The 20,380-nt window shown below is 49.6% G+C and overlaps 1 protein-coding gene across 2 annotated transcripts in view; it reads left to right on the top strand.

Annotated features, from left to right (window-relative positions):
* NSMAF (neutral sphingomyelinase activation associated factor) overlaps window positions 1-20,380 on the top strand; it is a 2,198,666-nt gene that overhangs the window by 818,581 nt on the left and 1,359,705 nt on the right. For both annotated transcript variants that reach the window (XM_069621092.1, XM_069621093.1), the window contains exons 8-9: window positions 308-355; window positions 449-501. In XM_069621092.1, coding sequence (XP_069477193.1) covers window positions 308-355; window positions 449-501 — 101 coding nt within the window. The remainder of the gene's footprint in view (window positions 1-307; window positions 356-448; window positions 502-20,380) is intronic.

Genomic DNA, 20,380 nt, shown 5'->3' with positions numbered 1-20,380 from the left:
AATAAAATTGTTTGCTGGAAAAAAAAAGAGTAGAACAAAGGACTGAAGTAAGAATGTTGGTGCAACGTTACAATCCGCAATGCAATTTTCAGCTAGTCAGCACCCTTCATATTTTCAATCCTCTGTAGCAATGTTTTGGGCTCAAGATGACGCTAATGTGCCACCCTATGTGCCAAAACTAAAAAATAAAGAGGAGGATGCTGAAAGTTTACATTAATACTCGATGCTCTTATTGTAAATGTATGGATGTCTACATTTTATTTATCAATTGTTTCTTTTTAGCAACTCATTTTTTTCTGTTTCCCAGCTACACAGGGCTTCTCGCCTGGATCACCTGGCTGATCAGACAGCAATGGTAAGTAGATCACTGATTCGTTTCAATTTTGCATACTTTCACTTTTTAGCGCTAATTGAATGATAACAATGTTTTTTTTCTTCACTCCATCAGATAACTGCCATCCTGCAGTCACGTTTGGCCAGGACATCATTTGACAAACACAGGTTAGTTTTCAATTTGAAAGACAATGGGCTCTATCACGAGTTGGGTGGTCCAGTAAAAATGTTGCGGTATTACCCTTACTGCTGCATTACCACACCACCCAACTAATGGCATCATCATAAGTTTGGGGGAGTGGTTAAAATGGGGTCAACGCTATTACCGCTCCACCCAGCTCTGAGCTGTAGGTAAATCTGCTGACTTTATCGCCCATTTTCGGCACAATTACTGCAGCGGTAATTGCACCAAAATGCCCCATTGGGTTCAATGGACTCGGTATTATCACCGGGTCAAATGGCGGTAACAGTAATTGCATTGGGCAGTATCCCGGCAGATGTACTGCTGGGATACTGCCCAACTTGTAATGACTCTCCCGATGTATTTATTTTGATTCCACTTTAGCGTCTTCTTTATTGAAAGGTGCAAATTGTAAACGTGTTATGTAATAGAGTATATCACAAACCTAGCATGTTAGCAGCATTGTACTGTACATTAAGGGAGTTGGTGCAGCTATGATTTTGGTGCAGTGCGTTTAGTTTGGTGCTTTACACCTAACAAACTTATAGAACAATTTACTGAGCCTGCCATATCTGCTTAGCCATGCACCATACAAGTAAATGTGCACTTCAAATTGTAGAGTCAAAGTGTTGACAATTGTTTTTTTGCATCTTCCATAAGATGTCAATTATTTTTCAGAGATGCCATTTTGGTTACCCCCCCCATTCTTTGTCTTTCTTCAGAAGGAGTATGTGCTCATATTTTCCATACAATAGAGGAACATGAGTTTACATGGGGGTATTTTTTTCAACTTTTACTCCAGTTTTTGACATCAGTGTGCACATTTTACGATCTTAGTTCACACCACGACAATAGTATCATGATAATGTCTCACTCTGTGTTTGCCGGGAGGGACTCTGAACTACCAGCAGGCCTGATCTGCTCGCAGTTCGAACCCCTACCGGCATGTTTTTCACTGAAGCACCGTTACTAACAGTGCTACTGCTTCAGGGTTCCCATTCCCATGGATTGAAAGGGAAATTACTGTACCGCTGCCGCTTTTGTTATGCCGGTAGCACTGGGATGTCAGGCGGCGGTAACAGTAATATACGGTTGGCGGCAACTCACCGGTAGCACCGGCGGGTTACCGCCAACCTTGTAATGAGCGCCAATATTTCAAATCACATTCTTGAACCATTGGCCAGACTTCACCTGTCTGGAGAATGCCATTTTACTTTTACCATTTCCTAGAATTGCCAACAGATGATCTCTAGGTTTTCCTTCTTCCCTTTATCTTATACTGATGAATAGTCTCTTGCTTTGTTAACTTTACTTCCAGTGCTGCAGTTAATCAATTGTATTTGGGTCGTAAAAAGAAATTAAGTCTTTCACATATGTATCATCTTGCTTAAAGAAATACAAGCATGGAATATATTAATTTTAACATTCCATATATATTCAGTTAAAACATTTTCTTGAAGAGCCATAATGGTTGCGGCAATAGACGCCAAAACTGAAAGATCTAAATCAACCATAGCAGCACCTCTGCCTTCTTAAAGCAACCTAGATCGGCTACTGGTATGCACCGACCATGACATTGCTCGGCATGGGTATTGCACTGTGAAATAGGGTTTTCCATTTAATATTTACAGTTGTAAGTTGTAAAGGTTTATTTTGTTTCCCTCGTATTTTCTTTAGTTTTATTTCATTGCTAAAGTTTTTTGGGGAAGTGGGCGTATGTGCATGTTCGCTTCAGCATGTTTAGAGTCCTGAGCAGTGCATGGAGGTAGTTGAATTAGAAGTGTTTAAAGGTGGTGGTGGGGCAGTTACGGTTATTTTAGAAATCATGACTATTTTATTTCTTGTACTGCAACCATAATGTCTCTTAAAGAACTTTTTTTCATTGAATTTTAAGGGAAGTTTAACCACAGCATAATTTAACTAATGTTTATCATTCAATTTCAGTGGTCCTCTAGTAAGATTCCTACAGTACTCACTGTCATGACCTGCATCAATGCCCAGTGAACACTTTGGCCTGGCCAAATCTACGGCATTTCTTGGAACCCTCAGAGCCACCAGTTGGAGGCCATGCTCCCTGAGCCTATTTTTGTATAATAGATTATATTGATTTTTTAGGGCAAGGTAAAACAAATGTGAGCACAATAGATCATTCCTTTAGCAACTCTCATGTTTGCAAACATGTATGTCTTCCCAGCGCTATATAAACCCATTAGCAAACGTATTGTCCAACAGATCTCTGCCTCCCCGTGTGCTAGGCAACTGCACATAGAGCTAGGCCACTGCACATAGAATCATCACATGCAACATTTCCTTTGTAACACTGCATGATATCGATGGTAAGACCACGTTTTGATTCTTAGTCCCTACGTTTCATATATTAGAATGCTATATACTCTTGTGTAATGTGTATGCTTTAAATCTGGATGATCCACTTTTCTTTCATGAGCTTGCTGCACTGCTTCAAAACTACAATGTGGATTCAATTGTCATGGCGGGAGATTTCAATCAGGTGCTAGATCCGGCACTGGATTGTTCAAATGGCGATCGTTCACGAAACCCTAAGAGAAGCAATATAGCATTTCAGAGTTTAATAAGGGAATTCACCTTGTCGGACATACAGAGATTAGAACACCTGTGTGACAGGGACTACACTTTTCATTCTCATTGTCACGATACATACTCCTGCATCGACTTTTTCCTGACCTCAGGACAAGTGACGGCAAGTTGCTACGATTCCAAGATTGGCCTAATTGCCCTGTCAGACCATGCTTCTTTATCCCCAAGTCTTTCATTGCAGCATACTTTGACTAAATCCGCAAGATGCAGAATGAACTCCAATAGTCTCAAAAATGACCAATTCAGAGAGGAGATTATAGAGGAAATTGATAACTTTATTCAAATAAATCAGACTGCTGATGTTAACATTTCCAGTGTCTGGGAAGCTTTGAAATGCTTAGTCCGTGGAGTGTTAATATCAAAAACCGGCCGGCAAAAAATACTGAGAGCTGAAGAGATGCAGAGGTTAACGGAGGAAGCTAGGCGATTAGACAACCAATTTTCTGCCATGAGAAGTAGAGACAAAAATTGAATTGAGAAAAGCCAAATATGAATTGAATAAACTCATCTCCTCGCAAATAGATTATGCACTTTTCAGACAGAAAATTAACTATTTTGAAAATGGAGAAAAAGCGGGAAAGTTGTTGGCGCACAGATTAAAGGTGGCCGATAGTAATCGCTTCATTAGTGCAATTGAGTGCCAAAATAACGTCATTGAAACTCACCAAAAAGGGATTAACAAATAGTTTTGTGACTTTTATGGAAAACTCTATGAATCTGAGCAGACATGTGAAGTGGCGGAGATTGATGAATATCTTAATTCATGTGAGGTGTCTTGTTTGTCAGAAGAACAAGCAGCTAGTCTTGATGGACAATTCACAATTGAGGATTTACAATTTGCTATTTCACAACTTACGATGGGTAAATCTCCTGGAACGGATGGCCTACCTGGTGAATTTTATAAAATGTTACCTGATTCAGCTTTGCAGCTTTTATGTGATGTATACAAAAATGCTTTTGATACTGGCCTGCTACCCCATTCAATGCACCATGCATTAATAACTGTTCTGCCAAAAAAAGATAAATCGGCTACAAAATGTGATAACTACAGACCGATAAGTCTGATCAATTGTGACTGCAAAAATTTGGCGCTCCGATTGGAAAAAGTAATAACTCTTGTTCATGAAAATCAGGTTGGTTTTGTCACTTGAAGGGCTCTGCGCCTATTGTTGTTAATTGAAAAAGGACACACTCAGCCAGTAGCCAAATCCACTGATCTTGCTGGACGCTGAGAAGGCATTCGATTGAGTGGAGTGGACCTTCTTATTTTCATGCCTGAAGAGAATGAAATTTGATCAGAACTTTCAACGATGGGTGCATTTAATGTACAATGATCCGTCTGCGAGTGTTCTCACAAATGGCCTCATCTCTGATAAGTTCTCGCTTCACAGAGGTACGAGACAAGGCTGCCTACTCTCACCTCTGTTGTTCATCTTGGCTAAGGAACCACTATCAATATGCTTGAGAGCAGATGTCCATCTACAACCAATAATTGGTAGCAATCGTAACAATTTGATCTGGTTGTACGCAGATGATCTACTGATTGCCCTTCAAGAGCCGGCTACCTGCATTCCTCACTTAATGAGCGATATTCAGCAGTTTTCAAGAGTCTCCGGTTATAAAATCAACTGGGGTAAATCTGAAATACTTCCCATCAACAATCTGTGTCAACAAGCCACTTTTCGCCCAATTTCAGTTCAGATGGTGTGTGGATAAAATGAAATATCTGGGCATATGGATTAGTGCTGAGGTGATGAAATAACCAACGATAAACTTCAGGTTGCTCCTCCCCAAGCTAAAATCAGATCTGGAAAGATGGGGCCTCTTGAAACTGACAAAGTGGGAGAAAATAAAATGTTTCAAGATGAATCTACCACCTCCGATAAATTATATTCTGTCAATGTTACCAATAAGGATACCAGAGCACTTTTTTTTAAAGAAATAGACAATGCTATGCAAAGATTCATCTGGGATGGGAAACCACCAAGGCTGACAATTTGGAAACTACAACTTCCCCTGCAACAGGGAGGGATGAATTTACCGAAATTTAGTGATTACCATCTATCTTTCTCTGCATGCCATCTATGCAAGATCATTGATTCTGCTAATGAATATCTACGCGATTTGGTGTGTGAGTGTAAAGTGGTGTCCCAACTGGACCCGGAAGCTCTGTTGACCACTAAGAAATGTAAATCCAAAGAAGCTAATCCCCTGACTAGTTTTTTACAGGATTGCTGGTGTGAAATATCCAAGCTTATGAATGCAGATCCTTATCAGCATTTGAATGCCTCCATTTGGCTCCACTCCACCTTGAAATGTCAGGGGAAACGTTTTTTTTTTGGCCAGAATGGTTCCTGACGGGCATAAAGTACATCCATGATCTTATAGAAGGGGGAAATTGGATCTTATACAAACACTGCCAATCTCATAACATGGCGGATTGTACATTTGCTGAATACAGGAAATTGATAACTATTGTGTCAAGTTGTCTTGAAATGCCTCAACTGAAAACTCAAAATGTCACTTGGTTGGCACTGCAGACATGTTAAATTAAAGTGCTTTCCATCCAGCTGCCACATTATATGTATTCTTGAAGGCATGCAGAAAAGGGAATCTAAGATTTCCAAATGTCTGGGCAGAAGAGCTAGGAGAGGATATTGATCAAAAATGTTGAAAACGCTGCTGTGAGAACATTCGCTTGATGAGTTTGGATTGGGGCCTTAGGGCATCGCAAACAAAAATTCTCTTTAGATCCTACTGGACAGCTAAGTTATTTCGGAGGCAACTCTTGGCGGACAATCTCTGCTGGAAGTGCAAAGGTGCAAGTGGCTCCCTGTTACGACGCTCACCTGGTTTCCACAGGGGCGCAGAACGAAGCTGGACTGCGGCGGTCTCTACCAGCGTGACTCGTAGCGAAGTGATGAGTGACTGCACCTGCCCCTTTAGTTTCGTCTGTCTGGCATGAAGGAAGATTTGCCTAAAATGGTGGAAGTGATAAATTAACTAGCCGTAAGGAGAAGGGCCAACTTCCACCTCTGTGACCTCCCAATGTCCCTTCACTGTGTCTCATCTTAATGTTATGAAGGATGGGCTCTCCATCCTGCGACTGTATGCAGGGGTGCGTCGGGATTCAGGGATCCAGTTAACTTCACTGATCCTGTAGACTCATGGCAGAGTTCCAGACAACAATGACTCTGAGATAAGTCTTTATGCCAATCCTAAATAGCGTGGAATGCTTTAGAGTTCTAGTTGTCTTAAAGTTCACTCCTGTACCTTTCTTTGCAGATTCCCCTTTGAGGTACACCCGAAGAAAAGCGACTTCCTTCCGGATAAGATGAGTTAATGTCAAGGTAAGTTTCAATACTTGCCCGATTAAAAAATGTCTAACAAGTGATATTGTTCTTTCGTGCTATTCATTTGCTGTCCCCTTTTATTTCTGCAGGTGCAGCGCTGCCGGAGTGAAGGTCGTGTAATGGTGACTCGCGGAACCGCAAGGGAATACTGCTTCTCGTGAGTATTATGCTGCGTGAGATTGAATGTCCTTTAGCGAAGTGCAGCTCACCTGTTGTGTTCTTTCCTTGTTCTGCAGATGCGGCGGCACTGGGATGGCGATCGCGTGAGAATGCCTCGTTGGATTGCATGGATGTACAGCGCTTAGGTGCGTATCACGCTGCGCTATGCTAATTGTCTTTAAGATGGTTCTTACGTAGAGCGGTTAACTGATGTTCCTTTTTCTGCAGATGCGGAGACTCCTGAGTGATGGCGATGGAGTATCAGGTAAAGCTCTTGTTCTAATCTGTGATCTCTCCTTCCTTTGCAGACGCGGATCGCGATGACCAGTACGGCGTAGCTGAAGACAGGACTGGAGCTGCAGGCACAGTGAGCGTTACGCTGCAGGAGTGCAGAATAACGCGAAGCGTGTTCTGGTCTTCGGGTGTGGTTTAAATAGCTTCCCAGAAGTAGCTCCCAGTTAAAGTAGTCCCTGCACCACACCTTATCAAATAGTCCCCAGATAAAGTAGTCCCTTCAACCAACCTCAGACTGGGCTGTACATGGTTCTGTTACTTGATAACCTGTCTCGCCTGAAAAGGCAGTATGAGCCTGGCACCAACGCCGCTAGGACTGAGTTAGGAAGCCCTTAGGCAATCCTTTGGGGCCTTAAAGGTCCCCATGGGTGCCAGTACTCTGGGCCAACTGGTCTGCTCCTGATGTCTGGGGGCAGGCACTGTGACAGCACTCCCTCCCCACCCCCCCTCAGAGCCCCTCCCAAGGTGGTTCGTCTCGCTGGTCCGGACTTGGTTGGGTAGTTCTGATGGAACCGGTTTATCAGTGTGGTGCATGAACATAGTCACTTGGCTCCCACAATATTTCTTGTGGACCGTAGCCTTTCCAGTCAACAAGATAGAAAAGTCTTGATTTGACCAATTTTGAGTCCAAAATGTCTTTTACCTCGAATTCTGGTTCACCATCTACTAGGATCGGTCTTGATGGTTTCATTATCCTAGTTCCTGGTTATACTGGTTTCAAAAGTGAAACGTGAAAGACGGGGTGGATTTGGATTTGCATGTTCGTAGGTACAATTTTACTGCCACTGGATTGATGATGGCCTTGATAGTGAAAGGTCCCAAATATCTAGGATTAAATGTGTGGGTTCATTTTAGCGGTATGTGTCTTGAGGCTAGCCAAACCTTGTCTCCGATCTTGTACTTTGGGGCTTCACTCCTGTGTTAATCGGTGGTTTTCTTGCTTCTTTCTTTTGCTTGTTTTAAATGTTCTGTTGCCTTTTTGAAGGCATGTGTTATGGTAGTGTGTAAATTGCGTACGGCAGGCATCTCCAAGTGTTGAGGTGGGTCGAGTCCAAAGAGTTGTTGTAGGCATACTCGGTTATCCACAAAATGTCTTTCCAGTTGCCTTCTGTTTGGTGTAACATGCACCGTAGATATTGCTCTAACGTTTGGTTGGTTCTCTCGGTTTGACCATCGGTTTGAGGAAGGTGGCTGATCGAAAGTCTTACGTCAATTTGGGCCAACTGGCACCATTTTCTCCAAAACCGCGAGATAAACTGACTGCCCCGATCAGAAACCAGGGCTGAAGGAAATCTGTGTATTCGGACGATCTGTTCTAGGAACTCTTTGGCCAGAATTGAAGCTGAGGGTAAGCCTTTTAATGTAATGAAATGGGCCATTTTGGAAAATAAGTCCACTATCACCAAAATAGTATTGAATCCATTACGGGGTGGGGGGGAGAGATCCGTGATAAAATCAAGGGACAATGTATGCCAGGGTGTAGGTGGAATGTCCAGGGGTTGTAGTAGACCTGCTGGTTTCTTCTTCTGGGCCTTGCTCTGTTCATAAATGCCACAAGATAGCACAAATTGTTTAATGTCCTTACGCCATGTGGGCCACCAAAAATATCTCTTGATCTTAGCTTCGGTCTTTGCAATTCCAGGATGGCCTTCTACCAATGACTCATGGTAGTTGGACATAACCAATTTCTGTAGCTCCTTACTAGGTAAATAAAGGCGTCCTTGGAAGTAAGGTAAATGATCAGTGACTGAATGATTTTTGCTTTTATTCGACCAATCTTGTAAAGCTGTGCAGTCGAGAAGATGCAGAATTTTGTCATGGATATCATCCAGGGTTAGCAAGGTAGTTATTCCCAGGATTCGGTAAGTATACGAAATCATATTCTGCAAAAAATAATGCCCATCTGAGTTGATGAGATGATTGGCCCTTGGCCGTCTTTAGGAATTGTATGTTTCTCCAGCATGGGGTCTGGCATGGATTCACATGCTCATGAATATTCCCCGTCGTCAGGCTGGGAATCCTCGGTAAAGAAAAAACCAGTATCAGTTTCGTTTCTGATCTGTCTTTCGTAGTAATAACCAATCACTGGTCTCTGCGTCATACTGACCACAGCCAATGACTGCCCTCTACCTAAGCACCGCCTCTGGCAGCCATCTTCATATTTTTACCGCACGTTCATGTGTTGGGATCCTCGTGCTATTGCTCTCGAGCGTTAGTGCTATTTTTTCACGTTTTTTCTCAAAAACTTTGTTTTTTTCGGTCAAAAGAGCCTCAAGCTCCACCGACTCTCCATCCGATCAACGGGGACCCGTGTCGGATTCGTCTGCGCCCCTCAAGGGTGAAGATTTCGTCGAGCTATGCTTTTGGAGGACTCCAGAAGTTTCTCAGGCCCGGACATGGCCCAGGAGAAGGGAAGCTCGACGCCCGGAAAGCTGTTCAGGATCTGCCCTGGATGCCAGCTGCAGAACTTCTTTAAGGAGGAGGAACACTCCTTTTGTCTCTACTGCTTACATGAGGACAAGACGCACGTGGAGAAGGACTGTGCGTTTTGCGGCAACATGTCGGAGCGGATCATGAAGGACCGCCATCAACGTCTCGCCAACTGGCTGGAAGGGAAGAGCCCGTCGGGCGATAAGAAGAGGAAGAAATCCGAGCCGTCTTCTAAGACCTTTGAGGACGCCCCGGCGACGGGGGTCCAACACAAGGCCAAGCACCGCGAGTCCGCTGGGCACCGGGAGCGCCGAACGGTCGGGCTCTACGGGCGCCAGGCAGGGCGCACCCTCCCCGGCACCTTCAGCCACGAGCCAACGCTCTGGGTCGGGTAAGAGGAAGGGCGAGCACCCGGCGAAGCTCCTGGAGAGGTCCCGGTCGAGCTCGAAGGCCCCATCGGAGGGGGAGCGAGGCAGTGTCCCCCCCCCTCAAGGATAAGGCGGTGAGCGCACCTAAGGTGGTGAAGGCCTTAATCCATCCGGCCAAGCCCTCTATCGATACTGTCGCGGCGGCCCTGGCTCAGCCTGTGGAGGCTACACCAGTGGTGGCGACCTCGGGGCTCAGAGTCTCCCTGCCACCTCGGAGGGAGTCCTCTTTTGTGCCCATCGATAGGACCCCCGTGAAATCCCCGGCGGGGAAGAAAAAGGGGGGGCAGGGCGTTGTCGTAGATTCGGCCTCAACCTCGGAGGAGGAGCTGATTGAGGTCTTAAGCCACGGCCTTGGCGTGGAAGAAGACCGGCCCGTCGGGATGGATCCGACGCAGGCGACGACGACATCGTCGAGGGTGCCGACGGGGCCCCTGATCGCCCGTCGGATTCCCCTCTGCCAGCGCCGCAAGACAACTCTGCGGCCATTTTGTTGGCTATACAGTCCTTATGTTCAGAGATAAGGACGAGACTACCGTTGCCGACGGAGGAACCTCTCCCGTCGGGGGATCCGGGACCTTCTGGTGTTCCCCCGCCCAAGAAAAGAAGGATTCACCCTCCACCTCCTTTTCAGCCATCGCGCCCCGTCCAGCCCTCCTCCCCGTCCACCCGAGGGGATGATACGGGGACTGACACGGCAGCGACGGGTACGGACGACGAGGTATACAACGAGGATCTACCGTCGTCACCTCCCACCAGAGCTTCTCCGCCCGACGAGATTGGATCGTTCCACTCCATGATCGCCAGGGCATCCGAGCTTTTCCAACTCTGCCCTGAGGAGAAGAAAAAGGAAGGATTCCTTTATCAACGGCGCGAGGCCAAGAGGAAGACTGTCCTCGCGGTGCCTCTACTGGACGACATTTGGGATGAGGGCCTCGCCCTCCTCAAGAACCCTTCCACGACGCCAGCTAGAAGAGACCGGTACGAGAAGAAGTACCGGGTCCCGGACGCGGCCCCCCTGTGCCTCCGGGCGCAGCCTACCCCGGACTCCGTCGTCTCCGCGGCGGCCAGGAAGAAAGCGGGGGGGGGTGCGGCTTCCACATCGACTTCCCCACCGGACGGCGAGGGAAAGAAATTGGACGCTATGGGACGCAGGGTCATCTCGTCTGCAGCGACGACGATTAAAGCGGCCAACGCCTTGGCTATCGTGGCCCGCTACGACAGGGAGCTATGGTACAAACTGGCTCCCCTGCTGGACTTCCTACCGGACGACAAGAGGGCGGATGCCCTGGAGATCCTACAGGAAGGTGAGGTGGCGTCGGACCACGCCATCACTATTGCGACGGACATCGCCGACACTGGGTTTCGCCAGTTGGGCAACGGCGTGTGCCTTAGGCGGCGTGGATGGCTCAAGGCTACGGACTTCCGTCAAGACGTACAGACCAGAGTCCTGTACATGCCTTTCGATGGGAACAACCTGTTTGGGAAAACAGTGGACGATTCCCTTCAGGCCATTAAAGCGGACACTGAGACGGCCCGGGCCCTTGGGGTTCTGCAGCAACGACGGACGCCCTTTCGGAGCAGCGGAGGCAAGGGCGCCTCCAAAGGTTCCGGCGGCGGTTTCTCCACCTACCGTCAAGCGGCCCGCTCATCGTCTCAGGAGGCCTACAGAGGACGAGGCAAGTCTGGCGGACCCCGCCGTCGTCGCCAAGGAGGTCAAGGCGGCAAAGCCTCGTCGAAACAGAATTGAACCGGCTGTGGGGTCGGGCCCCCACCGAAGCACCCCGGTGGGAGGCCGGCTGGCGAGCTTCGTCAGCGTGTGGGAGTCCATCTCCACCGACCGTTGGGTGCTGGACGCCTTAGCCCGGGGCCACGCGCTCGAGTTTCAAAGAAGGTGCCCGCGCGTCCCCCCCGTGGCCAGGAAAGAGCTTCACGTCCCTCAGCTTCTCCTGGAGGTAAAGGCGATGCTCAGGAAGGGCGCCATCGAACTCGTCCCAAAGAGGCTTCGGGGCTCCGGAGTTTACTCGAGATACTTCCTCGTGAAGAAGAAGACGGGAGGATGGCGCCCCATCCTAGACCTGCGACGTCTGAACAAGTTCATCAAGGCGCAGAAGTTCCGGATGGTCACACTCCAGCACGTCCTGGGTCAGCTGGAGGAAGGAGACTTCCTGTCGTCGTTGGATTTGGAGGATGCCTACTTCCATATTCCCATCCTAAAGGGGCACCGAAAATTCCTCAGGTTTGTGGTCCAAGGGCGTCACTACCAGTTCAAAGCCCTCCCCTTCGGACTACGGTCGGCACCCAGGGTATTCACCAAGTGCCTTGCACCGGTGGTGGCACAGCTGCGCCGCGAGTGGATCCACGTCTACCCCTACCTGGACGACTGGCTCATCTGAGCCAAGACGAAGGAGCTCGCCGTGGAGCACACGGCAAGGACCGTCCAACTTCTCACGGACCTGGGATTCTCCGTGAACTACGCCAAGTCCCACCTGGTACCCGCGCAAAACGCACTGTTTCTGGGAGCGAAGCTCGACACAGTGTCCCTTCTGGCCTCCCCGTCGGAGGAAAGGACCAGGTCCATCCTGGGCAAGGTACAGCGGATGTTGGTTTCCGACGCGGCCAAGGTGAGGTCCATCAAGTCCCTCCTCGGAATGATGTCTTCCTGCATCTACCTCATTCCCATGTGCAGGCTCCGGATGCGCCCGTTGCAGGAGTTCCTGGACGCGCGCTGGATCCAAACGACGGGCAGCTTCGAGGAGAGGATCACACTCGACGAGAGTTCCCGCCGAGCGGTCCGGTGGTGGGGCAACCGCGCGCATCTGACGGCGGGCATGGACTTCCAGACCCCAGACCACCAGGAGACTGTGACCACGGATGCCTCCCTGGAAGGGTGGGGAGCGCACACCGAAAATCTGCACGCGAGAGGCCTTTGGCTCCCGACGGAGAAGTCCCTCCATATCAACGTCCTGGAGCTCCGTGCAGTGTTCTGGGCCCTCAGGTCCTTCCTTCCGTCCCTCAAGGGCAAGGTGGTGAGGATCTTCACCGACAACACCACCACCATGTTTTACATCAGGAAACCGGGCGGAACCAGGTCCCCAGCGCTGTCCAAGGAGGCGCAGGACCTGTGGCATTGGGCCGTCACCCAAAGGATGTTTCTGGTGCCGTTTCATCTGGCAGGGATAAAAAACACCATCGCCGACTCACTCAGCAGGGAGCTGCGCTCGTGCCACGAGTGGGAACTACGGCAGGATCTAGTGGATCGCCTCTTCCGACGGTGGGGCACACCCCAGATCGACCTGTTCGCGACGGCGACGAACTCCAAGTGCCGGAGGTTCGCCAGCAGGTTTCCCCAGGCGAGGAGCATGGGCGATGCTTTCTCGTTCCCCTGGGAGGGCCTGTTCCTTCTTTGCCACTGCTAATCCGGCTCGTCAACCAGCTCAAGAGGTCACGGTGCAGGATGATCCTCGTCGCACCTGCGTGGCCGAGGCAGATATGGTTCCCGGACCTTCTGGACTTGTCAGCGTCCCCGCCAATCAAGCTGCCGGTGGACGCGGATCTACTGTCCAGGGAAGGAGGCGCCATCCTCCACCACGACCCGAAATCGCTGAACTTGCAGGCCTGGCTCCTGCAGCGCTAGAGTTTGGAGGATACGACATACCGGCCGACTGCAGAGAGGTTCTTGCAAAGGCCAGGGCGTCCTCGACTCTTAAATGCTACGGACACAAATGGAAGAGGTTCTCTGTCTGGTGCCACGCACAGAAGATTAACCCTCTACGGATTACGGCTCCCCAGGTACTGCCGTACCTGCTGACGCTGGCCAAAGCTGGACTGGCACACGCGTCCATCAAGATTCATCTTGCTGCGATCTCCCGATACACCAGAACCACGGGCCGGACGTCCTTGTGGTCTCATCGTCTGGTGAAAGAGTTCATGAAGGGACTGTTCAGATCGTTCCCGCCAGTGAAGGCTCCGGCCCCGGCGTGGGAGCTCAACGTGGTGCTGACCAAGCTCATGGGACCTCCGTTCGAGCCTCTGCACTCGGCCCCGTTGAAGTTTCTGTCGTGGAAAACAGCGTTTCTTGTGGCCATCACCTCCGCACGACGGGTGGGAGAGATCCAGGCCCTTTCCTGCAAGGCCCCGTACTTGACTTTTCACGACACGAGGGTAGTGCTCAGGACGCACCCCTCCTTCATGCCCAAGGTACCGTCGGACTTCCATCTCAACGAACCCTTGGTGTTGCCTGTGTTCTTCCCGTCGCCTTCGTCGCCGGCTGAGAGGACTTTGCACTCGCTGGATGTGGCTAGAGCGCTGAAGTTCTACGTGGACGGCACGAAGTGTTTTCGGAAGACGTCACAACTCTTTGTGAACTTTGGACCTGTCAATCAGGGGAAGGCTCTCTCGAAGGCTTCCATTTCCAGATGGCTCTCCGGCTGTATCATGTACTGTCATCGGTTGGCAAACCGACCGCTGCCTGGCCGTCGGAGAGCCCATTCCACCAGAGCGATCGCAGCTACCACGGCGTTCCTTTCTGGTGTGCCCCTGCTGGACATATGCAGGGCTGCTACGTGGAGGTCGACGCACACCTTCACGAAATTGTACTGCGTCGATCGGGATTCCAGGGAGGAGTCCAGGGTCGGCCAAGCAGTGCTGCGCAACCTGTTCGCCTGAGGTGAGCCTGGTGAGGAGGTAAGATGCTTAATGTTGAGTTTGATGTACTGCTTAATGTTGAGCCTTTGCCACCTCCGGTGGTTGTGCATGTGTGTACTGCTATGTATTCTTTATTCATGAGCATGTGAATCCATGCCAGACCCCATGCTGGAGAAGGAACAAGTTACTTACCTGTAACTGTTGTTCTCCAGCATGGGTCTGGCATGGATTCACATGCGAACCCTCCCGCCTACCCCTCTGCGGCTCTTCACTTGGTCATACTGCCACTTCACGTGCTTCCAAATCTGAAGATGGCTGCCAGAGGCGGTGCTTAGGTAGAGGGCAGTCATTGGCTGTGGTCAGTATGACGCAGAGACCAGTGATTGGTTATTACTACGAAAGACAGATCAGAAACGAAACTGATACTGGTTTTTTCTTTACCGAGGATTCCCAGCCTGACGACGGGGAATATTCATGAGCATGTGAATCCATGCCAGACCCATGCTGGAGAACAACAGTTACAGGTAAGTAACTTGTTCCTTCTGTGATCCGTAATCACAGTGATGGTGTGTCTGGCCCCGAGGAGGTAGTGTCGCCATGCCTTGAATGCTGACTTAATGGCTAGAAGCTCTTTGTCGTGACGGCATAATTTAGTTCAGGTGCCGAAAACTTTCGTGACCAAAAGGCCACTGGATGGAGTTGACCTGCCTCAGGGTCTTTTTGAGAAAGGACCGCCCCCATTGCCAAACTGGATGCATCAGTTTCTACCACGTACGGGAGATCTGGGCGTGGATGCTTTAAAACTGGGGCTGAGGTGAATTTTCGTTTTAGGTCTTGGAAGGCCTTTTCCGCTTCATCCGACCACTGAAAGAGTTTGTTCTTCCGCAATAATGATGTGATAGGATGCACCAAATGTGAAAAGTCTGGAATGAATCTGCGGTAGAAGTTTTCAAATCCAAGCATGCTCTGTACTCCTTTGATTGAGGTTGGTGAGGGCCACTGGAGGATGGCATCTACTCTCCGCGAATCCATCCGGACACCATTTGGGGTCAGGACAAAGCCAAGAAATTCTACCTCGGTAGTGTGAAAGAAACATTTTTCCAATTTTGCATATTGCAATTTTGCATTTATGTTGCCGCAGTTTTTCAAGTACAGCACGAACATGCTTCACATGGTCTTGTTCAGAAGATGAGTACACCAAGATATTGTCGATGTACACGACGACAAAGACATCAATTAGTTCACGAAGGACATTGTTCATAAAATATTGAAACGCTGCCGGGGTGTTACAAAGCCCAAAGGGATCACCTGATATTCGAATAGCCCGTACTTGGTATGGAAGGCGGTCTTCCATTCGTCTCCTTTTTTAACGCGTACGTACGGAGATCCAACTTAGTGTAAATACGAGCATCCTTTACTTGGTCCAGTAGTTCCGGGATTAGAGGCAAGGGGTACCGTTTTTTTACAGTTACTTGGTTTAGCGCACGATAGTCGATACAAGTTCTTAGGTCTCATTCCTTTTTTGGGACGAAGAACAAACCGAGGCCGCTGGGGACTTGGACGGGCGAATGAAGCTGTTAGCCAGGTACTGATCTAAGTATTGCTTTAAATGAAGATTCTCGGGTTCTGTAAGGGCGTAGATCCTACTGCAAGGAATTTGAGCGCCAGGTATGAGATCGATCTGGCAATCATATGGTCTATGAGGTGGTAAATTGTTGGCTTGATCTTTCTGGAAAACATCCTGAAAATCCTGGTAATCCTGAGGTAGCAGATTTGTCGGACTCATGACTGTTGCAATCTTTTTTATCAGGGATTCTTCCGGATAACAAGTATGAGCAGGGGGGGGCGTGGCTACATGGCTGCGTGAGTGGACGGCTCCCGCAGATCCGACATTGATCCTTGGATATGAACGTGCTTTACCTTTACCACATGAGCCTGCTACACACCTATGGATGCATGAACGTCGGCACGAATGGAGCGCAATGAGGGCCCGATCCGTGGCGTGACGGGCGTGGGACAGATCCTGGAAGATTTAGGGAGCCCGAGTCTCGGGGCTGAACAAAATGGCGGACGGTGAACAAAGGGCCATATAAACGGACTGCTGCGTCGCAGGGAGAGGAGGCAGGCGAGGCGCAGCGGAGACCGTGCCCGGCGTGTGTGCCAGCGAAGGAGGACCTTTAAGGACGAGATGAGACATTGCCGGGTCGTGATGAAGGCGCTGAGGCCCACGGAGCGTAGTGGTGCAGTATGAGGCCGCGGGTGGCACTACACAGCCTGGAGACGCCCCTGGCGCGGCCCGGCCGGGCCCTAACATTAATAACAGCCTAAACTTTACTAAGCCCGGGGGCTGCGGGTTGAGGGGCTTGTCCGCATTACTTTCTCACAACACGATAACAAATAAACCTTTAAGAACAAAGGGCAAGCAACCCACGCTCGACGAATACGCTAGATCATCACCGGGTGCTGAAGGAGCCAGGAGCAAAGACAAAACCCCCGTCGGGGGCAAAGCCACCATGGGCACGAACCAGGAGATCTTTGCTGCGATTGCCGATCTGAAAGTGGCCTGGGAGACCGAACAGGGTCTGGTCATGACCGAATTGAAAACGGCACTGGAGCTCAAAGTTGGAGCGGTCCAAGAGGAGGTGAATCTTCTCCTACAAGATGTCCGATCATTGGCGGAACGCATGGGGAACATAGAAAAAGAAGTGGCCCGAACACAGCGGATTGCGCAACCCATAAATCGGAACTTCACGCCCTAGTACAACGCGTGGGAACCTGGAAAGTAGGGCGGAGGAGGCAGAAGGATGCACCCAAAGGAATAATATCCGCATCGTTGGTCTGCCGTAGGGAGCTGAAGGACCGAACCCCACGGAGTACATTGAATCCATGCTGCTGCAGGAGATAACCGGTGGTGTGTTGACCCAGGGGTTTGCTGTTGAGAGGGTGCACAGGGCCCTGATGAGCAGGCCGCCGCCGGGGACCCCTCCTAGGCCGGTGATCGCCAAGATCCTGAACTACCGGGATCGTGAAAAGATTCTCGAACATTTTCGGAAGGGCGGAACAATACAAAGGGGGTCGGCACACATCACTGCATACCCGGATTACACCTTGCAGGTGCAGCACAGATGCATGAACTTTGGGACTGTGAAATTACATGAAATGATATTTTATTTATATCGCGCTCATACACAAGTGTTTCAGAGCCTGACTCGACAGAAAGGGAGGGGAACAAAGAAAAAACAGAAAACAGCGATCTTACTAGGCCCAGTGATATTTAAGAAAGCGCAAGTGCAAGGGAAAGGGAAATGGTGGAGAAGTGCAGGGGGTGGGGGGGAGCGGAAAGTGCGAAGCAGAGGAGAGGAAACATAAATAAATATTAAATAGAATAAATCATAAATAAGGGCTTTAAACCATGGTAGTGCAGCCAGCAAGTGGCAGGTGAAAGTTAGTCAGAAAGGTATATCTGATAAGTGCAGAAGAAACGTGGAGGGGGGCTGTATGGGTACAGATACAGAACTCTAGTGCAGATGGTGGCCGGGAGGGAGTGCAGGAGGGTAGCAGGGTGAGCAGATACCTGGGCCCGAAAGAACAGAGGGTGGCCAGGTGCACAATGCCATGAGAAGAAACAGATCAACAGGGGACAAGAGGGGCAAAGGCAGAGGCAACGAGGAAGGTCTTGAGAAGTTTCCGGAACCAAAGATGTTTTTCCTCAAGTTTCAAGGTGGCCGGGAGGCTGTTCCAAAGGGAGGCACCAGCCGAAGACAGAGATCTACCCCAGCTCGTTTTTTTTGCAAAATGACTAACCCTGAGGGAGTTTGAAGTAGAGGAGCGAAGGGCTCGAGAGGGGAGGTGTTTACGGAGGGATAGTTGAAGGTATTTTGGACCCAGGCCCCAGAAAGCCTTGTGGACAATGCAGAGGGTTTTAAATGTAATCCTTGCATCCACTGGGAGCCAATGAAGGGATTTCAAGGCTGGAGAGATACGATCCCAGGGCTTGAGGCCAAGGACAAGTCTCGCAGTCCTGTTCTGGATTAGTTGTAGAGGGCGGAGAGTGGAGGCAGGTAGATTTAGGAAGAGGCTGTTACAGTAATCCAGTCTGGAAAGAACCAGAGCTTGGGAGACAGTGAGCTTTTGAGGGAAGGAGAGGAAAGGTAGAGTACCTCTAAGGAGGTGGAGTAAAAAGTTAGATTTTCTGGAGACATCAGAGATGTGTGCCGAGAAGCAAAGTGTAGAGTCAAAGATAACCCCAAGGTTCTTAGCCGCGCAAGTGGGGGTGGGAGGAGGGCCAAGGGCCACAGGGATCTTCTCTTAAGAGAAGATTGCGTGAATCAGGTCACAAGTACATGCTGATCTACCCGGGAAAAAATTGAAGTTGTTCCACAAGAACAGAACTTTGTTTTTCGAGAACCTGGAGGATGCTATGGGATAGCTGGACACGCAGAGCTGCCCCCAAGAACCAGATATCCAGACAGGAGAAGGAGAAGGTAAGTAGCAGAAGTCCGGAGCACCCAGGGTGTCACAGCCAAGGACAATGGGACTGGAATATAGTCTGAGACATGGCCTACGGGCGGGTGTTGCTTGGGCCATAGGTATGCAGGATCCGTTGGCACAGAGAAACTTTGATATCAGAGCGGGAGCCTTACAGAGCCTGCCCTCATACCCCCATAACGAGAAGTCTAGTTAGGTCACCGGTAGTCCGGTGACACCCTGCCAGGTTCCTGGCCTCGGCATTCCGAGGCATGACCAAACGCGGGGGAGCCTGAGATTCAGGGATGGAGCTGGGCATGTGTTGGGGTGGGGCGGGGTGGGGGGAGGGATGGGGTTGTGTGCAGTGGTTTAAAGTTGGGAAAGGGGAGGAGGGGGGAGTTTGTCGGAAATGGGAAGAGAATGAGACAAATTTTGTGTCACTTCAGAAAGGAGGGAAACCGGGAGGGGAGGTGGGATACTCCATAAATGGCGTTGGGTAGTCTTAGAGTGATCATTTGGAATGTGAGTGGTCTCAATAGCTACCTGAAGCGTAAAAAAGTGATGTACATTGTTACAGGAAACCCACCTTACTAGGGAGGAACTGGAGGTGGTCAGGAGAAAGTGGAGGGGGAGCGTTACGGGAGCCACATACTCGGCTTACGCAAGGGGTGTCCTCATATGGGTGGCACCGCATGTACCATTTCAACTGATTCAATCCACGGTGGACCCGGAAGGTAGGATGATAGTGCGGGGGATGCTGGAAAACCGAGAGGTGAGCATTATAAACGTATACGCCCCTAACCATGATACAGCGGCCTATTTTAGGACTCTATATGGGAAAATTAGACCCCTGCTGGGTGGCAGGGGACTCTGTGGAGAGGGGACTTCAACTGTACACTGAACCCTAAATTGGATAGATCAGATGGGAAACTATGCAAACCCACCCCGGCCGCAAAGGCGTTACAGGCCCTGCTGACAGAATTTGGACTTGAAGACGTCTGGAGCGGACAGGCAATACTCACACTACGCAGCACCTCATGATATGCACACAAGGCTGGATTATGTGTTTGCCACGGCTGGGTTAATGGGAGAAATGATGAGCACGGAATATAAGGCCATAGTGCTTTCGGATCACTCCCCCTTAACCCTGGAGTGGCGACAACAACCCCCTAGAGCGCGAATCCCAACGTGGAAGCTCAGAGCTGAGGCCCTGCAGGACTCTGGATTCCGGGAGGACCTTAAGGAGGTGAACACAGAGTACTTTGATATTAATACCGGTAGCGTCCAATCTGAGGGAACTGTGTGGGAGGCATTCAAAGTTGTAGTGCGGGGCGTAGCTATATCAAAATCAAGAGAGCTCCAGGGGGGCAATAGAACAGGAGTTGCAGAAAACGGAGAGGGAGCTGGAAGACATAATGCATAAGGGAGGCACCACTCGGGAGGATGGGGTAAGGGTGAGGCAATTACAACAGGCC

The sequence above is a fragment of the Ambystoma mexicanum genome, chromosome 5q (assembly GCF_040938575.1).
Source record: "Ambystoma mexicanum isolate Mex_15411 chromosome 5q, UKY_AmexF1_1, whole genome shotgun sequence".
In the NCBI taxonomy this organism is placed as follows: Eukaryota; Metazoa; Chordata; class Amphibia; order Caudata; family Ambystomatidae; genus Ambystoma; species Ambystoma mexicanum.
This window is presented reverse-complemented; position numbering and strand designations above follow the sequence as displayed.